Source organism: Sander lucioperca, chromosome 8 (genome assembly GCF_008315115.2).
Source record: "Sander lucioperca isolate FBNREF2018 chromosome 8, SLUC_FBN_1.2, whole genome shotgun sequence".
NCBI classification, from domain to species: Eukaryota; Metazoa; Chordata; class Actinopteri; order Perciformes; family Percidae; genus Sander; species Sander lucioperca.
The window spans coordinates 19,800,432-19,820,126 of NC_050180.1; the positions used below are offsets into that span (position 1 = coordinate 19,800,432).

At 41.7% G+C, this 19,695-nt stretch overlaps 1 protein-coding gene across 1 annotated transcript in view; it reads right to left on the reverse strand.

Moving 5' to 3' along the window:
• LOC116047309 (anosmin-1) overlaps window positions 1–19,695 on the reverse strand; it is a 40,170-nt gene that overhangs the window by 18,191 nt on the left and 2,284 nt on the right. The window contains exons 2-4 of the mRNA XM_031296021.2: window positions 16,071–16,118; window positions 746–808; window positions 225–447 (exon numbers count right to left, since the gene is read on the reverse strand). Coding sequence (XP_031151881.1) covers window positions 225–447; window positions 746–808; window positions 16,071–16,118 — 334 coding nt within the window. The remainder of the gene's footprint in view (window positions 1–224; window positions 448–745; window positions 809–16,070; window positions 16,119–19,695) is intronic.

Genomic DNA, 19,695 nt, shown 5'->3' on the forward strand with positions numbered 1-19,695 from the left:
GGAGATTTAAGTGATAATTATCTGTAGGTGTGTTACTACGCACGACCCCTTTCTCATTGTCACATTGTTTTCAAATTGTCATTGGATACATTTTTATTATTATAATAAGTAAAAATGATTTTAGCCCAGCACTTAAATCTTAAGGACTATAACTTTAAAGATCAATTTGTTGTGGCAAAATCATTGTATTGTAAATGTGATGCAGGTTTAACCTTTAGTATTACCTTTGTAGAGGTTCTTAGGCAGCTGGCAGGTGTGGCCACAGCCATTGGAGCAGCACTTTTTCACGGCTGAACACTCTCCATCCTCCTCACAGCTCTCCACGCAGGCTGCTGCAAAACCGCTGGCCTTCTCTGGTGCAGGACAGTCACCTTGCTTCACTCCCTCTACTGACTTTAGGAACTCACAGCTCGTAAGACACTCGTAGTGTTTCTTGGGAAAGAGGGGCTAAGGAGTAGGGGGAGGATGAGATGGAAGAGAGGGAAAATAAATGTTAGATTACTTTTAAGACCAACCTGCCTGGCAGCAAACAGGCAGCTCTGTGAGCTAACAGGGATTGTCCTGTTTACATTTCAGCTTATGACTCACCAGAGCGGTGGGTACATTTAAACAGCTTTGATTCAGCCTCACAGACAGTTACTTCACACTACTCTCAAACTTTCCTCTTATTGAATTTTCCCACTAAGTATGAAAAGCTCAAGCACTTGAGTCTGAGGCAACCACGGTATTTGTGGTAGTGACATACCTCGCATAAATCCTGGCACTGGTTTTCCTTCAGGTCCCAGGATTCCTTACAGGGCTCCAGGCACTGTGAAAAGGAGAGAAGGGTGTCAGTTCTTCAAAGAGCCAGCCACATCAAAGAGCCAATGCAGCGGAGATGTTGATTTCTGGTGCTCAAGCGCTGGCTGCCTGACGGGCACCTCGCTCAGCCACTTCCCCTGCAACAACCTGTCACCAGTCACGCCTCTTTTTGTGACCGATGCCTGGCATACCTTCAAAACACATAAACAACCTTCTACAAAAGTAGACATGGGGCAAAGGGGTTGTCCAAGTAAACAGGCACACCCTTGCTGTGTCTAGAAATCTATGGATGCTTGGATTTGGTGTGCTTGGCTATCATTCTTATCCAACCACTTGCCCTGCTCATGTTTGGGCCTGATACACTCTGGCACCGGCACCAAACTCCCTTCTCTTTACCACAGCTGAACAGAAAGCGCTTAATAAATGATACACTTGGGTCAATATACTTGGGATTCCCTTTTTTAACACGTGGAACAAATTTACTGAATGTCTGGCATAGGCATGGGATAAAAGAAAACCCTCAGCATGAGTGTAGCTCAAGAAGTCAAACATAATGGGATGATAAAATGTCACATGAAAGTTTACCAAGCTAGTCATACTCCTCTTACTTTAAATACTACAACTTGCCCTGGATGGATCAGATTCAATAAAAGCGAATGTAATTTAACACAAAAGTCCATGCATGTCCAATAGAATCAGGCAGATGCTGCCGCAGGAAAGGGAATATGTTTAGATGGGACTGAGAGAAGCGAGGGTTTTATATGCTCCCGTTGCTGGCCACAGAGAGCTGGTGTGAAAGAGAAGAGCAGGCTCAGTCAAACAGTCAAACCACTGCCAGGCTGCTTTTATGCTGCACTGGGAGCAGCCCAAACCACACCAACCAGAAACCTGCCAAAGTCACTCATTCAACTCCATTTAATTTAGACTCCTGCACCAGTTACAGTACTAAGACAAGGCACACCAGTACATTTTCAACATATTCGCCTACATTCTTCATTTGGGGCAGTTTGTTGGTCAGTGGGGGAGGGTGATAATGATAAAGTAGATATGGATATCTGCCATCCTGAAAAGATAATCAGAACAATATGTAATGTTATGCAAGGCAGAGTACTGAAGTGTGGTTAAATGAGGGCACCTACTGTAGAGAGTGTATTTTAAATTGATATAAGAAATTTCACATCAGGGGGCAGAGTTTTATTTACGACTCTTTAATTGGCTCATTAGCCAACTCAGTCATTATTATGCCATTGCCAGTGAAAAGTTTATTTGTTTTTTACAGAATGTGGTGGACGAGCGCATGATGAAACATAAACCTTGCTTCTGGAGGAATATGCTGCAATCACAGACCATGCACACGTCTGCCAGCACTCAATTACACCCAGCTTTGACTCTCGGCTTTGCCCAGCCTCGTCTCGGGCAACCAAGGAGTCCTGTGTGGACAGTGTGTTGAGTGTTTAGCAGCTAGCTCCAGAGGGTGGAGGAGACTGGAAGGGAAGCTATTTTCTTAATTACTTCATAGCAATATAGACATCCGTCTCGTGATGATATAAAATATAAAGTGCCAGAGAGATTATTGGACACCTTGGAGGGGAACCACGTAGTTATGACAGCCGAGAGCTCCAAAAGAAACTAATGTGGTTTCTACAGAGCTGGTCAGGTGAAACCACTGCAACACCTCAGAGACTTCAGATGACATATGAGCTCAATTGTGCTGTCCAAGTGCCTCATCAGCCACAGTGTCTATGCAGTTTCTGCTATATATAATATAGTGACCTTATATCATTAAATCTGTTCTCAATTGTGTCCTCTGAGAGTATAGCCTGTGGCGAAGACAGGCAGAAGGCGCAACCTCAGCATCCCAGACTCGCACAAGCACTGGGCAGGAACAATGAGGTGTTGAAGCAATAACTGTGTGCTGCACCAGTGTCTAAAGGACATTCTGCCAGTAGACGCACATGTTAAAGCCCCCAAATCCCTTCTACAAATCACTGAACATACGCACATAAGCCAGGGGATCAAGCTCATTTTACTCATTGAAAGATCTTGTGTGCACGGACTGAATGCATTCCATTGGCTTTTCATGAAGATGAATCTTTTTCTGGTTCACCACAATCACAACTATATAAGTGAAAATAGAATCATCATTACCTCAAGATGCTCGGGCTTGCGTGCCAAGCAGCATTAATTAACACAGCACATTGCGTACCAAGGGTATTGCAACACAGATCCGAATGCTGGCTGTGTGTTTAGTACTGTTTCACCTTCAGAGTCCCAGTTTTTAATTTTTAATTTATTTTTTTACTCTTCAGACCAAAAGTTCCCAACTAACAAAAACTACTGAATTCTAACAGGAAGTTGTAGTTACAATAAAAATGTTACAATCAGGACAGTTATTTCTTGCTGAATGAGCGGCTACATCGTGAACGGCACTCTTAAAAAAAGATGAGCATTAGTGTCGAGGCAGTGAGAGCTCCCTGCAGGTGTGCTGAAAACTGACAATCTGTCAGCGTTTCTCCCCAGCCACACCCACAACCTGACATTTAAGTAGGGAAGAGGAAGACCGACGACAGACGTCTTGCCAAAGCAAATAGGACGGCTGTATATAATTACAAAGGCACTCTCATCAATCAAGTGCCTGATTCCTATTTACACAATTTGGTGCTCGATCTAAAACCATAGTACCGATGCCGCCAAAAGCATGCTTGGGAGAGTGCCTTAACAGATTTTCTATAAACTCTTGAGCAATTTCTCCACCTTTCCCCAATCCCATGCAGAAACATGCCCTCATCCTCCTGAAACATGCACTTCTGCTTTTATATGTTGAAATAAAAAAAATAAAAAATGTGTAGCAATACCACTAAATTGCTAATTACAACAAACCAGAAATTATAAATCACTTCCAAACCATAATTAAAACTTCCTGCTGTATGTATGAATGGCACATAAAATTGACCCTATTCTATTAATGGGATCACATCAGAAGATATCTGTGGTCTAACAGTTACTATTAGTGGGTCCCCTAGAGGCTTGGAGCCCTCAAACATCTGCACATCTAGCACTGTCAATAGCTATACTAGTGTTTGACTTCTGAGATCTAATTTGGGAAAACACACCATGGAGCTGGAGTAGAGAGCATAATTGAGCTGGACATAGTGTATCTGCTGGGTTTGGGTGCCAACGTCTGTGTCTCCCTAAAGCAATTCTCTCCAGCTGGCAACACGACTACCATCTGTTTGAATAGCATAAGGAATGCATGAAATCATCCAATGTGATGTTAACATATTTCTGGACAAATTTCACCTAAAAAGACACAAATGGTTTTATTCTGAGATGTAAACAAGAGCATGGGGTTGTTTCTATGGACTTGAGCTGTTAGTCTTAACAAAAGCATTTGAGCGGCTGATTTCCCCTTTGTCCTCTTATCTTCCTCTCCAATAGTGACACATTCTGCATGGTTAAGTAGGAACATCCATAGCGCTCTTTCACTTCACATTTCACGCTGTAATAAAACGCAACAGTTGTTACTCTGGGGGACCCTAAAAGGCATTATGTGGGGCCGGTGAGAGAGTCAGGCTGAATGGCAGCCAATGCCACAGCCCATCCTTACTTTGTCAGGGTTGGGACGAGGCAGAGGGGAGGTAGAGGGAGTGAAGAGGGGGAATATGGGGGAGGTGAGGGAAGGGAGAGAGATGGGGGGGGGGGGGGGGTTGTTCTGCACAGAACTGCCTTTCGCCTTCATTGGAGCATGGTTATATCCACCCATCATAAAAATGCTTATTGCCCCAAGTGAGTGACTGGAATAACATAAACTATGAAAAAAGTGTATATAAAATGTCACGCGAGTGTTTTGTTTTCGTTAATGAAGCATGAATTGCTACCAGTCGAGATTGCCCCTGGGCTTAACAATACACAGTGTATGCAAAATAAAAGATGGATAATAATTCATTCTGATGCAGATGACATTTTCTCATTTTGCCAGAACATATTTGTGCAGTCATAGGGAGATGAGTGAGACAGCTATGACTCATCCTGTTATTTTGTAAATGAATTTTAGCAGACGGAAAACCATGCATCTATATATGTGTGTACCTGTGCTTTCCCTGCATTTAAAATATGGACTACTCCAATATGTTTTCTCCCGTTATCCAAGCCAAACGTATCGATCCCAGCGCTGACAGTCGGTGTAAAGCTTGAGTGGTGCCAACAGATATTTACAAGGTGCCTTTGCGGTGCCTTGGGACGAAGCAGCAGCTGTCTGCTTTTCTGGGAGACTCATATGGAGGTATCTCTGTTGTTGATCATACACGTTGTAAATCTCACCTCCAATCTCATTGAGTTATGGCAACTTTCTGCTGCCCTGGCGCTTTTTACACTCCCGATGACCGGACTCAATTATTTCAGCAGCTCTCAGCCCTCTTCTATCGACCCATCCAGGAGCGAGTCGCTGGCTTGCTTGGCTGTCGTCTCCCCTCGACTTCCCCAGTTTCTTCACAGTTTTTATCTGCCTTTCATTCTCTCAAGCCACGTCTGCTATAATCCAGATCAATTTTAAAACTCATCTTTTCTCTCTGTTTTGGCCTTCCATCTGCACTAAGCCAATGAGATCATGCTCAGAAAATGGATGTTTTTCAAAGGTCACTCCAAAGTAGATACATTTGAGAACACGAGGCTCACATTGCAGACAAAGAATGAGCTTATTATTATGTGATATATCTTTCACAAACATGGCCAATGCACTTTCACTTGCCAGCAATGTTATGGGACCATGTTTCTGTAGCCTCTAACATTTTTCTGTTATCATTTTGTGTGTGTGTGTGTGTGTGTGTGTGTGTGTGTGTGTGTGTGTGTGTGTGTGTGTGTGTGTGTGTGTGTGTGTGTGTGTGTGTGTGTGTGTGTGTGTGTGTGTGTGTGTGTTTTCCAACCCCGCAATACAGGTGATGTCACTGAGACATGTTTAGTGTCTGTTGAAAGACAACTGCACAAGTACAAAAATCACATCACAGATAATAAACAGACATTTTGGAGCCTGAATTTGAGATTGCCATTTTATGTAATCTTGGAAAAATCCAAATTTGGTCAAAGCGTTGGGATCCGCTGAGGGGGGATGCAAGCAACAGTTCCACCATGGCTGACTGCAAGCAAGGAGTCACACTGCATGCACCTTTGACATTTCATCAAAGAATACATTACTGTTGATGGCTGGGAGAGATTCATACTCTTTTGAAGTGCCAGTTACCTAACAATGTTTGTGCAGAAAGCACTGCATGCCCAAAATGCTATTACTAAAATTACTATTACAGTTAGCCTTGAATTACAAATTCACTTTTTATACTGCACTTTTGTATTTAGGTATATTAAACAGAACAGAAAAACATCTCAATGACCACAACTGTGTTGAGTGTTTGGACACTCTGAGACACAAACTTCGAAACTATGGAGGGAGTCGGTTGTGACAGCTAACTAATTAATTCATCATTGCGTCAATAAAAAATTCAAAAATATTTGAAAAATGCCCATTATAATTTCCCAGAGCTGGTACTATTTCAAATCTGCTTGCTTTATCTGACCAACCACCAATAACCCAAAGATATTCAGTTGACACCAAAGCCCATACAGTACATTCAACCTCATTACTTTCCAAATTTTGGTGCTGGTGCACCATTCCATTGTTCGTAAACCACAATTAAACATAAAATAGGAAGAAAAAGAAAAGATTTTCAACTTTTTGGGCATTTAGAAATCTAGAAAACAATCTGAAAACACTAAGATGAATGTAAAACCTTAGACATGTAACGGTTCCCTTTCTCACCCTCTGTTCTTCAAAGAAACAATGTGGACCATTATTCTTGGTGATTTTCCTGTTTTCTCCCCTATTTCCATTCATGGCACAAGCCCTTTTTCAAGCTGCCTTTTAGAATTCAAAGTCAGCTTGATTTTCATTCAAAATTGAACACTATTTTTGTGGTCAAAACAAGGAGTAGTGTGCCTAAAATCTATGTAGTTGCCTTTCAGATCATGCCCACTGAGACTATGATTACAGGTTAAACAGACTGGAACATATTTCATCAAGCGCTGGAGCTGTGATCTGAATAAGTGTAAAATCATACGCTGGCAAGGCTTTCCAACACGTCTCTGACGTGCCATTAAGTTCCAAAGGACTGTAAAAATATGGCGATTAAATCAGGAAGAAGATATCCCCGTCCTGAGCTGTTAGAAAGTCTAGACATGCCATTTCCTCAACCTTATGCAACCTTATAGTTTTTTAAGTCCATGAGATATCGCATATTTAATTTCAGCGCTGCTGTAAATCAGCACGTGTGCATTGAGCAGACAGTGGGGTGGATCAGGTAGATCAAAAAGATTAACAGCTTTCTGAATTGAGATGCAAGTCTGTAACTCTATACACAGCAAGCTCACGTGGGTGCTGATAAATATGAAATTAGATTTCCCAATGAGCAGAAGGTTGCTTATCTGAATGCCACAATCTAATTCAGGAATTGTATCAGAGCTGTTGGAATTATTCCCAGTCAATGTAAATGTTACATTTGCAATTTAAACTAACAGAAAAAGCTGTGTGCATCCTAAATATTCATACACAGTTTTGGTCTGATAATTTAAGGGGGACACAGATAATATTATACCGCAGTGGTTGCTGTGGGATTTTCTATTCTGCAATTACATAAGCCTCTGCAAACTAACAGGAAACCCACATGGCTCACAGTGTCAGTGCTGCATTCAGAGTTAGAGAACAATTACAGCATGTTGGCGCTCTTGCGCTGCATTTGTTCCCACTGCTAAAGTGTTGGAGGTACATACAGCCTATATGTGTGTGATCTCTCCTCTATCTCCCTAAAGGTGCAGGTGTCCAAACTGTATGCAAATTTGGCATTAGGTGCAGTAGATGCCTATCATCCCTGTATAGGTTTACCACTTCTGTCCTAGCAGGCCTGAGGAAGGACAAGCTCTCTGCTAGCGATGTCCCTGCAGCCCCCCGAGAAATATAAGAAAAAATGTCAACGTGGTTTTGATGGTGCCTGCTAGAAATAATCATCTAAAAATGGAGTAAGATACAGAGCTGCCAGCACCAGCAACTCACCGACAACATTTCTTAATTATAAGTAATACAAAATACAGTTATGATAACTATGCCAATTAATTCAGACCAAGATTGAAACAGACTTTTACACGAGTAATGGCACATTTTCCAAATCTCCAAGTGTTTTACAGCCCTCAGAGGTACGTATGCTGTGAACGTTCCCAGTGTCATAATTCCCTCATATTTACAACCAACTAAAATACTGTAGTATTCCAGCACTAGCAGGGGTGAATTGAAACGTATACGGTTCAAGACTTTCTATTTTGTTTCTCAAAACTAGGCTCGGAGACGGTGAGTAACCTAGCAGGTGGTGTTACAGACATTCTTTGAGCATCACTTTAATTATTAATTTAAATGCAGTTGAGGGTGCAGACAACAAAGAGCTTAAAAGGAATAGCTTGGCAGAAAGTGAGAAAAAAAGAGGAGGAGCAGGAGGGGCAGTGCATGAATTATACATTTACCCCACAATCAGAGGTGCCTGCCTTATTTATGAGCCAAAAAAACCACACAGCATAGCCAGAATTGTGCTTTGTCTGCTGTGGAATGCAATAGCAGTTCACTTAATAGTTAATGACTCTGAAGTTTCACCCAGACACCCCTGATACACACACACACACACACACACACATGCATGCACGCACGCACCGATGCCCCCCTCCTCTGGGCTCCTTCTCTTACAGGTCCTCTGCCATCTCATGTGGTTATGTTCTGCAGTGACAAGAGTCAAACTTACAGTGGCTGTAACTTGAGCCTCAGTTATCACCTACCTCTCAGCTCAGTTTACATTTCATGACAATTAGACTCAACAGGATGTATCCATCATGTGGGGACAGATTGGTGATTAAGGAGGTCTTTCTCTGTGACGCAGCATGGGAAAGCCAAACCCTCGCCGCTGTTCTCCGAAAACCCATGTCAGATCTTCCCCGCACATGATTTACTGTATTTGCTCCCACACCATCACACTAAATAATGTTATGATGACAGATGCATAGGAGCAGAGTTGAAAATGCGATCAAATGATAAAACACTTCCTCTGCGGCAAAGCCATTTATTCAAACTGTCCACTGTATACAGTTGATTTACAGCAACTCGCAGAAGTTGACAAATGCATTTCTGTCCTCGCAGATTGAGGAGATAGTAAACAAAGTAAAAGGATGTCAGCCCCTGCTGGCTTGTTCCTACAGTGACCACTAAAGCTGTCTCAATCCTCTCCTCATCTCAAATGAAATGAGACCTGGAGATTCTGTCTCAATGTAGGCCAACAACATGTAAAACACGACACGTCGTTAAGGGGAAGTAAAGCCGCCCTAATCCCATGCTGCAGTCACATTCCAGCACCATCTCCACTTGTTTATTTGAGTCTCAAAACACTTGAAATTTACTAATCCTACTTGCCCTCTCCAGCCTCCACTAACAGCGGCTCACACCTGGGGTCCGTTTCAGGAAGGAGGTTTAACAAACTCTGAGTCTAACCCTGAACTCTGGGTTGATTTACCCTGAGTTGGGAAACTCTGAGTTTTCGGTTCCAGAACAGCTGATTTGAGTTGGTTCAATCAACTCAGAGTAGGTTCACTCAGAGTTAAGCGCGTGCACCACCACTATAAAAAGGCAGCATGAATGGTGCAATGATACTACGATTCACCATGGTAACAACCACAAACAAACTGGTCGGCGGAAATACTCAAGCGCACATACAGCGAGTTTGAACATGTATTTCGTTAAAAAAGCAACACAGTGGCTGCTGCAAAAGAGAGAGAATTTGCGTGGGAGAAAATTGCTGCAAGAGTAAATGCGTAAGTTCCAATATAGTGTATTAATATCATATTTAATCATAAGTATAATATTACTGGTGAAATGGTATTGAACCTAATGTATTTCATTTAGGTGCAATCCTGCAGGTGAAAAAGTCCTAGGCCTACTAATCCCATTCAGGCTGCAGCACCATCATTAACAGAATTATAATTCATAATATTTTATTTCAAAGGGTTTACATCATTCACCTGCAATCCTGTGGAACTCTTTTTTACTGGTTTGTGTCCAGGGAACACTACAGAAACGTTTAAAAAATGTTATGTGAGTTACATTCTTCTGACGGTGCTTTGCTACAGTGGCTTTACTAAAATGCTCCGCATCACCAATGTTGTAAAGAAAACTGCCATTTGCAAAAAAACGTAATGTGACACAAATAATCTGCTGGGATGTAAGAGCATGTCCACGATGGGTGATGTTAGTGATATGAGGACGGATAAGGTTATGTAGGCTACATAACTGATAGACTGGGAAGAAAAATTATACCGCTCAAATAGGTAGGCTAGTATCTGGAAATGAAAATGCATCTATAGTCGGGGCCTCAATATCATCTCCTGACGTATGATTAACTCCCTGCAAAGTAATACAGCTTCTTCATCAACGGGATCGTTGATAAAAGGAAATTCCATGTTTTGAGAAAAAAATGTTTTTATAGTCTTCCTAACACAGTTAATAAATCAACAATGATTTTTTATTCATGCAGATAACAAACAGACTGAATGAATGAATGAGGAAATAAATGTGTGCTGTGTCAGAGGGAGGAGACTGAGAGAAACTCGAGGTTTATTGAAGAAAACCTGCTCCCAACCAGATTAGGTTCACAGACTCCGTTACCATAGTAACTGACTCTGAGGTTAAGTTACCTCTCTTTTTAAAACGTGCTGGAGTTACCCCTCTCTCTCTCAGGTTTGATTAACCTCCCTTTCTGAAACAGAAAACCCAGAGTTTCCCTCATCTCAGGGTTAACAAACTCAGAGTTTTCACTAAACCTGCTTTCTGAAACGGACCCCAGGATGGCACATACGGATTGAGAAATAATATGCAGCCCAATAACAATGATACAATGCTTTTCATGGGTCTGATGTGATGATTGATTTCTCTTTTATATGCATTTCAAAAGCTGAGATCAAAGACCGTGCAAAGAGAGGGCAAACCTGGGCAAGCTGAGTGGGAAGACTTTTGGATTTATACTGAAAACAAACAAAAGGATCAAAAGAAGAGTTTTTTTTTCATCGCTGATACATGCACAGTCTGGAACTCTGAAGTAAAAATGACTCTGCTGAAGTACCCAAGTCCATGGCAAAGGTTTAGAGAGCTGTCGATCACAGAGTCTTTGACACACTTTCTGGTTTCCATCGTCCTGAAACTGTCACACACAATCTATGGGATTTATCTGCGGGATGCAGCAGCTTTAAGTGGAGCTGGAATAAATTGATAAACCCACATCTACTTAGTACATCAGCTTTAAGATTCTTACAGTCTAATCTTCCCTTCGTCAATGTGACAGTTGGCACAATTTGTTCTGTAACGATTTATTAACATAGACCATAAATAAATCAGTGGGAATAATGTCCTGCTTTAGCACCTTTGAACACGTTAGTTTGTGAGGAAAAAGACAGCAAAGTCAACATGAAAGGTGTTCTGTAATCTATGATGTTCAGCCAATCCATCCTCAAAAAAAGAATAAACATTTTGGATGACAGCAGATTGTCTCAGTGTGACTGGTCATTATTGCTCAAAAGAGGATTTCACAGCAGCTTTGATTACATTAATCCTTCAAGGGAATGAAATCCCTTCTGACAGAGAGAACATGTGAAATCAGGCTATCTGTGAAAGGTTGATTATCTCAGAAAATAAATGGCAACTATTAAAAAAAGGCCCCTCTGCTCTGTGGGATCAATAAAAACACAGGTTGGTATGAGACACAGTGCATTTCTTCATGGACGATTTCCTGGAGTGCTCATCACTCACATATTCACCATAGAGCCCTGCAGAGAGCAGCTTTAGATGTGAGCTTTCACTGCTGAAGAAGTCTAAACTGCAGTTCCACTGCCTCTTTGCCTCCTCTCCTGTGGCCACATCTTTAGTTTTCTGCTGTGGGGGTTTTCATTCTCTGCCACCCACCATGTGAATAATGAGCTCCACAGATAGCAGCCAATGAAGCGACCCCCCTTTAGCCAATGAAACTTAACAACCATGTCCAGATCAGGTCCTTCCTGCTGGGACTGACCAGCCCTGCTTCACACTCCTCCGCCACCCACACACACAAACACTCACACTGCCTCAAACTAGATAAAGTTTAAAGAAAGGCTTCAGAGAAAGTACAGTGATGGCTCTTCACATAATCTCCACCACCTCAGACTTCCAAATACATATATATACTGTATATGAAATTAGAAAATCAATTAAGTCAAACTAGCAAAGACTGTTTCTCAAATTGTACACTATCCAGTGATTTGCAGCTCCACTGACAGGCAATCCAGACACACTGCCCACTTGACAGATTGATTCTAGTCCAGCTTGCTTTGAGGTGTTGGTGCTGGTAATATGGCTAACACAGGCAGGTGAGACGAACGTCTGGCCTCAGCATGACCAAAAGGTGCTTTGAAGTCTTTCTAAGCACCTAACAATCCCAGCCATGCCCAGCTGTAAACCTACCAACCAGCACCCACTTTATCACATCTTTTCAAAATATACTACCTACTGCCAAAGAAAAGATGACTACACAAATGCATCTAGTGAAAGTGACCGTTATTTTAGTTTTTAATTAAGATTCATATAAACTGAAGAATGAGGCGGAGAACTCCAAGTTCATTTTATAGGTTCAACTGACCCAGAAAAACAGAACAACTGATGGGAAGTTTGACCACTTTATTTTGGCATGAGAAAATGTGGGGTTTGGCAAAGGGGGGGTTGACAAGAAAGACACTTTTGAATGAGACATAGTAGCATTCCAGTGATTGTTATTCAGGCAAACGGCTCCAAAGCTTCCGACATGTGAAGACGAAGGCGCATGTAATCCAAAAGAGTAAACACTTCTTATTCTTGCACTGGTGTGTGCAGCCCAGGGTGTGATTGGTAGGAAAGAGCACTCAAAAGAGCCACCTGGGATATGTTAGACATCTATGAAAGACATGCTCGACTCATTGCTGTCAAATGGCGACCAGACATTGTTGCTGTCTAAAGCATTCCCTCTGGAAAGCCTTGATAAATAAAAGGGCAGGGACGTGGCAGGTTTAGAGAAATACAAGGCAAAGTCAACATCTCCCTGCTGCTAAAAGATGTTTTATTACAGTCTGGTGATTTAATTCTCTAATTCAACTCAGTAGCCACCACTCAATTTAATTCATCGAGAGACCAGTCTCAGCGGAGGAAAAAATATCCGGATTTAAAAAAAAGAAATGAAGATATTCGGTGTGTTTACAAGAACAATATGACACTTTTCTTTCTCAGGAATTATAAGTGATGGCCACGTTCCAATGACTCACCACAGGCCAACGTATCCAGGCATAATGCACATGTCCTTTCTTCTCTTCCTTCCCTGAGAGAAGTTTGAGTAATGCAGTGCACCGCTTTGTTGTAGACCGGCATTTAGCTGCCTTAAGTCAATCCTAGCATTTGATTTGGAGCCTGGATCACTCCCATGGGGGAGAAGCAAACCCTGCTAATATCAGCCATTCTCTGAATGTGGACAGCTTCTGCACACTCTCCCATGCACACGCACAAAATCTATTTTCTTTGCGCCAGCAGAAAAAGTGAACACCCTGGAGTTTTGAAAGCTTTCAGGGAACACATCCAAACTCCTTAAGGGGGAGCTCTAACAGTAGGGAGACTTAATGACAATAGCTCAAAGAAAGAAATGCCTGCTGTCTGTTCTCCTGGCGTCTCCCCAGTGAATGGAGTTTGTCTGCTGGTCCAGTGTTATGGCATGATAATTACTCCCCAGCTCTTCAAAATGCCACCTCGCTCTGCTCTGGAGAGAGGGCAAGCAGGTTAATTAACATGACAATGGGGACACTGAGAGGGGGGCCGGCTCTGGACACTGCATACGAGATGACCAGGATGACTTTGTCTTCACAAACGGAAGCGGGAGGCTTTGATTTCCTTAAACGCAGACAGATGGACAAGGTCACAGCATCTTTGTCTAAATTATTAGGCAGCCCTTTCCTCACATTTTCCTCACAGGCAGGGAGCTCTCTAAGGCTCTTTAACAGAGCTCTGGGTGGACAGGCCTTCTGCTCTAACGCACTCCCCGGGAGCCACTGCCTTTGTCTTTCTGTTTGACTGTGTGCTGTTCATGAAGTGAAGAGGCTAATCAGCGGCTGTAGAGCTATTCACAGGGAACCACTGTACAGCATGGGCCCATTTGGTACAATTGTTAAAGTGGCCACAATAGCTCTGTGTTTTAACACACTACACACAGGCCCTGAGTGTGCACTCAAGTCATTGATGTGGAAGTGAAGTGTGGTGGTGTTTGCTACCAAAATATTGACTTCTGGCCGCAAATTAAACTTCAGCACCATGCCCTGGCCCACATCCTGAATGGCTGAACTTAAAACCTAGGATACAATTGAATTAATTAAATTCAGAGAGCCCTTGAAACGATTTGGAATGGCAGTGTAGCATAACACCACATTTGTGCAGCAGTAACACAAGCATCATTATTTTTACGGGCTTACATCAAATCCAGCCTCATTTATTTACAACCTACCAGTAGGATAAAGAAGTGCTAACTGACATGCTTGTTATAGCAAGGAAAAACAAGAAGTCTATTAAAGAGTTTTGGGACATTTGCAGAGTTTCAGCAAATTTTAGCTAGTTGATTATGAAAACAGTATGCTGTACTGGACTCACAGCCAGCAAAAGCCTTTTTCAAACATAAAACTCTGCCGAAAGACTGGGGAATGACTAGTGCCAAGAGCCAATGTTGGCTATCACAGTGGAAAGGAGAGGAACACGTTTCACAGCATTATGGTGAATACAAAAGAGGTTTGCATTCTTAAATGCCTATACATTAACTTTAAACGTGTCACAGAAGGTTTAAGGTAATATAAATGACATATTCTTTATCACAGATTTTGTTTAAGGGACAGTTAATTCTGTTTTGCCTCCCTCGAGACACTTAAATTACCGCATACTTGTTCAATAATAGGACTTTATCATAGAAATAAGACAATATAACAGTTGACAATTTACACAGAATAATACACATTCAGTACAACAGATTCAATATTGTTGTAAACATCTGCTAGGTTGGGTCAGGGAAGTAAGTAACCTATACATTTGCAGATGTAAGCACAAAGAACAATGGTTCTGCTGTATCCCAGGCTTTATGCAAATTGCCAAGGAAACAATTTGAAATTCAAAAGAGGAATTTAGAAATCAAACACAAAGGTTCATTTTGTGAGGCAGTTGATACTAGACACTGATTGTGATTAATATGTACACCAAATGTGAGGCCGTGTTAAGTAAGCATACGCGGGGAAAAAAAATCCGCATTTTCCTGAATTTCCAATTAATCACCAGCACTACAACACTGTGATTTGCCCAAATTCTCAGCATGCATTCCTCTATGTACACCAAGGTCTGTGGACGTTTGAGAAAAAACAATAAACACATACTAGCACTACATCTAAGTTGTCATCACGACAATACCATACTTCCTGTATTTTATTCAGACAATGTATACTATATGTGTTGTCTATGCCCTACTTTGAGTCCTTATGGGCAAACAGTATTGAATCCTGGTTTCACGGTATGTGTGTGAGGAGATGAGAGCCTCTGACAGCTACAGAGAGCATTGTTCAGATTTCTACTTGGCTAGCGTATCATCATCCTTGTTTCAGCTCTGTAGTGTTCTCTGTCTACAGTCTATACGGCACATCTCTGAGGGCCATGTCAACAGCTCCGGGAGAGTCTGATAGAATATGTCAGCGCCATCTTTTCAGAGGAGCTGTCGACACCAGCTTTGTATCAAACTTCTTTGGGACAGGGCACGAAACACAAACAAGCCCTGCGGGAGGCGTAGTGTAATACATCCTACTGAAATTCCAAATGACACGAGTAGGAAAAATAATCATGGTTTGCGTTCATACATTTGCTTTCATTTAAATGCATTCAACTTAACATTTTATATTTAGTTGTATTTAATTGTATCCCAATAAGTATCAATGGAAGCAGAAGTAAGGACTACCTGAAAAGAGTTTTTCATGAAAGTCTATGTCAACAGCTCTCGAAGTGATTCCTGCAGGCATGACAAAACTAGCCCTGTCGTGACTCGCACACTTTATGTTGTATTATGCTCCGATAATGAGGCATGTATGTGGCTTGTGTCTCATTCAGGGAAGAAGGGAAACCACACTACCTTGGAGCACTGCTTGTGATTCTGGCACCAAACCAAGGATCCATTATTCTGTAAAAGAGAAGGGAAAATATCATCAGTCATCAGAAAAAATACATTTAGTTATCAATTCATCAAATGAATATGTGGCTTTGAGCTTCTCCTCTTCAATCAATACATCTTAATACAACTTTCCCCTAAGTCAAGGCCTTTTGGAGTAACAATAATGTGAACGCTAGACACATTTCAAAGAGTCAGCTTTGCATGCTGAGTGCATGTAACCTAAGCAGGAAAGTGGGGTCACCGGCACCAGGGCCAGGGGCCTGCAGATTCAGCAGCACGGTGACCTCAGCTTTTCTGAGGACCCGTTTGATCTCTCAACAGACGTCCCCAAGGTAACTAAGGCGAGAACTGATGTCAGCACTGCTGTGTAGACTGCAGATAGTGCCAATTTCCTCTAATTGCCATGGAAGTGCCACCTTGTGTACTTCAGCAAGGCAAACATTTGGTCCTAATAGCGCTGCTGCATATTTATAAATTATCTACGTGTAAATATGGGGAGTTGTCAAGCGAAAGACCAGTGGGGGTAAATGGCTTGTGCAAGTGGTCATTTCCTGAATTCCATTAGGGCGAGGAATTATGCTGTCATCCTCTGCAAACATAATTGTGCTTGGATGGCAAGTGCAAGGCTAGTACTTCAGAATAAATGACCAGTTGGTCAACATGAAAGAGATTAAATGTTTGGATGTGATGTCTATCAGAAAATATGATATTTAGGTTGATGTTATAAAAACACTGAAATAGCAGATATTTTGTCCACCTGTTTTCTAAACCTTTGGTTAAGTGATACAAAATTAAATGCAAATATTCTCAATAGAGGCTCTGAGTTTAGAGTTTCATTGATAAAAATTCATTCTAGCCAATGGCCTGAATCTGAACTTCCCTTTTGGATGTTTCCTGCACTTCTGCATGAAATCAACGTAGCCGTAGGATACAGCCAAACTTTAGGAGTCTGCAGGCAAAAAGTCTGCTTAAGTTCAATGTCAAGTTCAAAGCCTTTTCCAACAATGTAATCCAGAAGAAATTTCCCATGAGACCTTAGGAGAGAACTTATCATTAAAGGGTTTAATTTGACATCCAGTACCAGTAAGTGCTGTGCTTTTAGCGTCAAGGATAATGGTCAAATGGCTTCAAAGGAATCCATGATTGTATAGTCATGTCTTAGGAGAATCTCTTCAACAAAAAACTGCAGATAAAGATGAAAAAAATATGAGTCTCAGCACCAAGGAGACTAGGAATGGTTGTTTCATTTTCTTACCAAATGAAGTAGAAATGAGCGCTAATTTGGCTGAAGAGTTGAGAGTGCACAAGCAAGTTTTCTGCCCTGTTCTGTGTAGTAGTGCTCCTTCAATCTGCTTGACCAAATGTTGATTAAAATATAAATTATTCCTCACTAGTACATCTTTGTGTACTGTATCCCATGATTAAAATCCTTGTGGACTTTGCTAACTTATAAAAAATTATCAATCCGACCTAGTCAAACCCCCCATGGGGTTGCTGTAAATAAAACCTTGACATTTACACTGGCAGCCAGTGCCTCTGGATAATTTATACAGATTGTCACAACTCTAAACCATGTTCTAAATCATCAATCCTGTTTTTGACACCTTTCTTCACCCATCCATCATTGGCGACAGGGCCAGATCCACAGAGGAGCTAATTTTGCTGTGTGACAGCATCACTGTAGAAGAGAAGCTCAGCAGGATGTTGCCCCAGCTGTCCAGGCCTGACCCCACCATGTCAGGGACCAACGGGGGAATAATTATAGGTCAGAACTTCATCTCTCTGACTCACCATGACATTCCTCTGCAGTCTGAACATTATGCAGTGCTGAGGACTGTCAAGGACTCCAGTGAATGAATGCTGTCCAGATATCCTCCTGTGTGATGGGGTCGAGGAGAGGATACCAGACAGTGGTATATGAATGTGTGGCTAAGGTGTACTCTCTGCTTTGTTAGTGACACCGGTGGAGTCATGTAAACAGGGGATTTATCACAGAGATACATTATGGCAGCTGAGAAGACATAGCAGGTGGCCAGAGGCGTGTTGTATTGTCTAGACAACTGAGGGGAACGTGGACAAAACATCTTTTATCTTTGAGGATAGCATTCCACCTTTTGAAAATGGAAATCTTTTTCTATCCTATGAGCCTCTGATTTGGATTAAATGGATCTCAGATTACACAGGTGAATTGTGTTTCAATTCCTTCTTATCTTGCCAATGTTTTCCAGCTTTACACTACTGGGAAAATACTGCTGGTCAATGAGACCTTCATTTCTGGCTAAGTTAACAGGAGACAGAACTTCAAAGGACAGCCTGGTGTCTTTGTGTGTCCTTTGAGAGCCCAGGGATCCTCAGGCAACACCAAAATAACTGATCCTTAAGGGCACAGCACTAAAATAAAAGGCCTCAAGATTTAGGCTTTGACTTGAGTGGGTGTGAGGGTTGTGGTCATTATGCTCATCAAGTATTCACTTTAACTGAATTATTTAACAGGGGCTCTGAAAGTGAACTAATGTGTCCAGCGCACATCCAATGTTAACATGAAAGGGTGTTTCAGAAATCTCAAACAACAACACTGGTGCAAAGTTGTCCCCACTTAGGAATGAAGGCTATTTGTCAAATGAGGTAGCTCAGGGTGTAACAGCACTGGAGGCTGAGATTTACAGACAGGACGGTCATGGTTTAAAAGCATTTACAGAGAGGTGAGGCCAAGCTACATAGACCTCTATTCATCCACTGTCTTTGCTAATGAAAAACTCCACACATGAGACGAGCACTGGCTGCGGTTTGATTCCACCGCAGGTTACTTAATATCAAAGGCGAAAACAAGGGGACACGGAAAAACTATTTTCCAATGTTTTTTCTTCCCTTCGCTTAAAACACAAATCTCTCAAGCTTGATGCTTAGGCTTTACTGTGCAGCACATTAGAAATTAATGACTGAATGTAATAACAAGACCTCATGGACACACCTTGTTTTTGGCTTCACAGGTCTCCACATAAATAATCCACTACAAGGCTGATGTTTTCAGAATACAATATTGCACAGGGCTCCCAGCTCGCTCTTAATATTTTAAAGTGTCCGAGGCTAATATTTATGGTTGGGTGTTGCCGTCTGTCTATTGTACAGGGGTGACAAGTTCCCCAAATGTGGAGTAAAATGTCAATAAATCTCTATTTGGAAACACTATTACATCAATAGATCTGCAGTAGCTATAAATCTGCCAACCAATGGACGACCCATGGGTTTCCTAACTCTGCAACTCCATGCTTGTTTCCATTTCACACTAATTCACAATTGCTACAATTAAAACAAAGTCTCTCATTTGTCCTCTGTTTCAGCCACATAAAAAGGAAAGACGCGTGGGTGTTCGTAACATCTGCAAGTGCTAAATTCTCCAAGTATTGTCCAGTATTCACAGAATGATCATATTAAAATTGATATGAAAAACAGAAGTTTTAAATTCCAGCTGCAAAATGTGTTAAGAGGACAAATTGTCTATTGTACCATGACCAAAATAAGCAGTGGTCCATATAGATTACTAGATATTGAGTAGACACAGTAAAATATTAAGAAACAGTAGGCA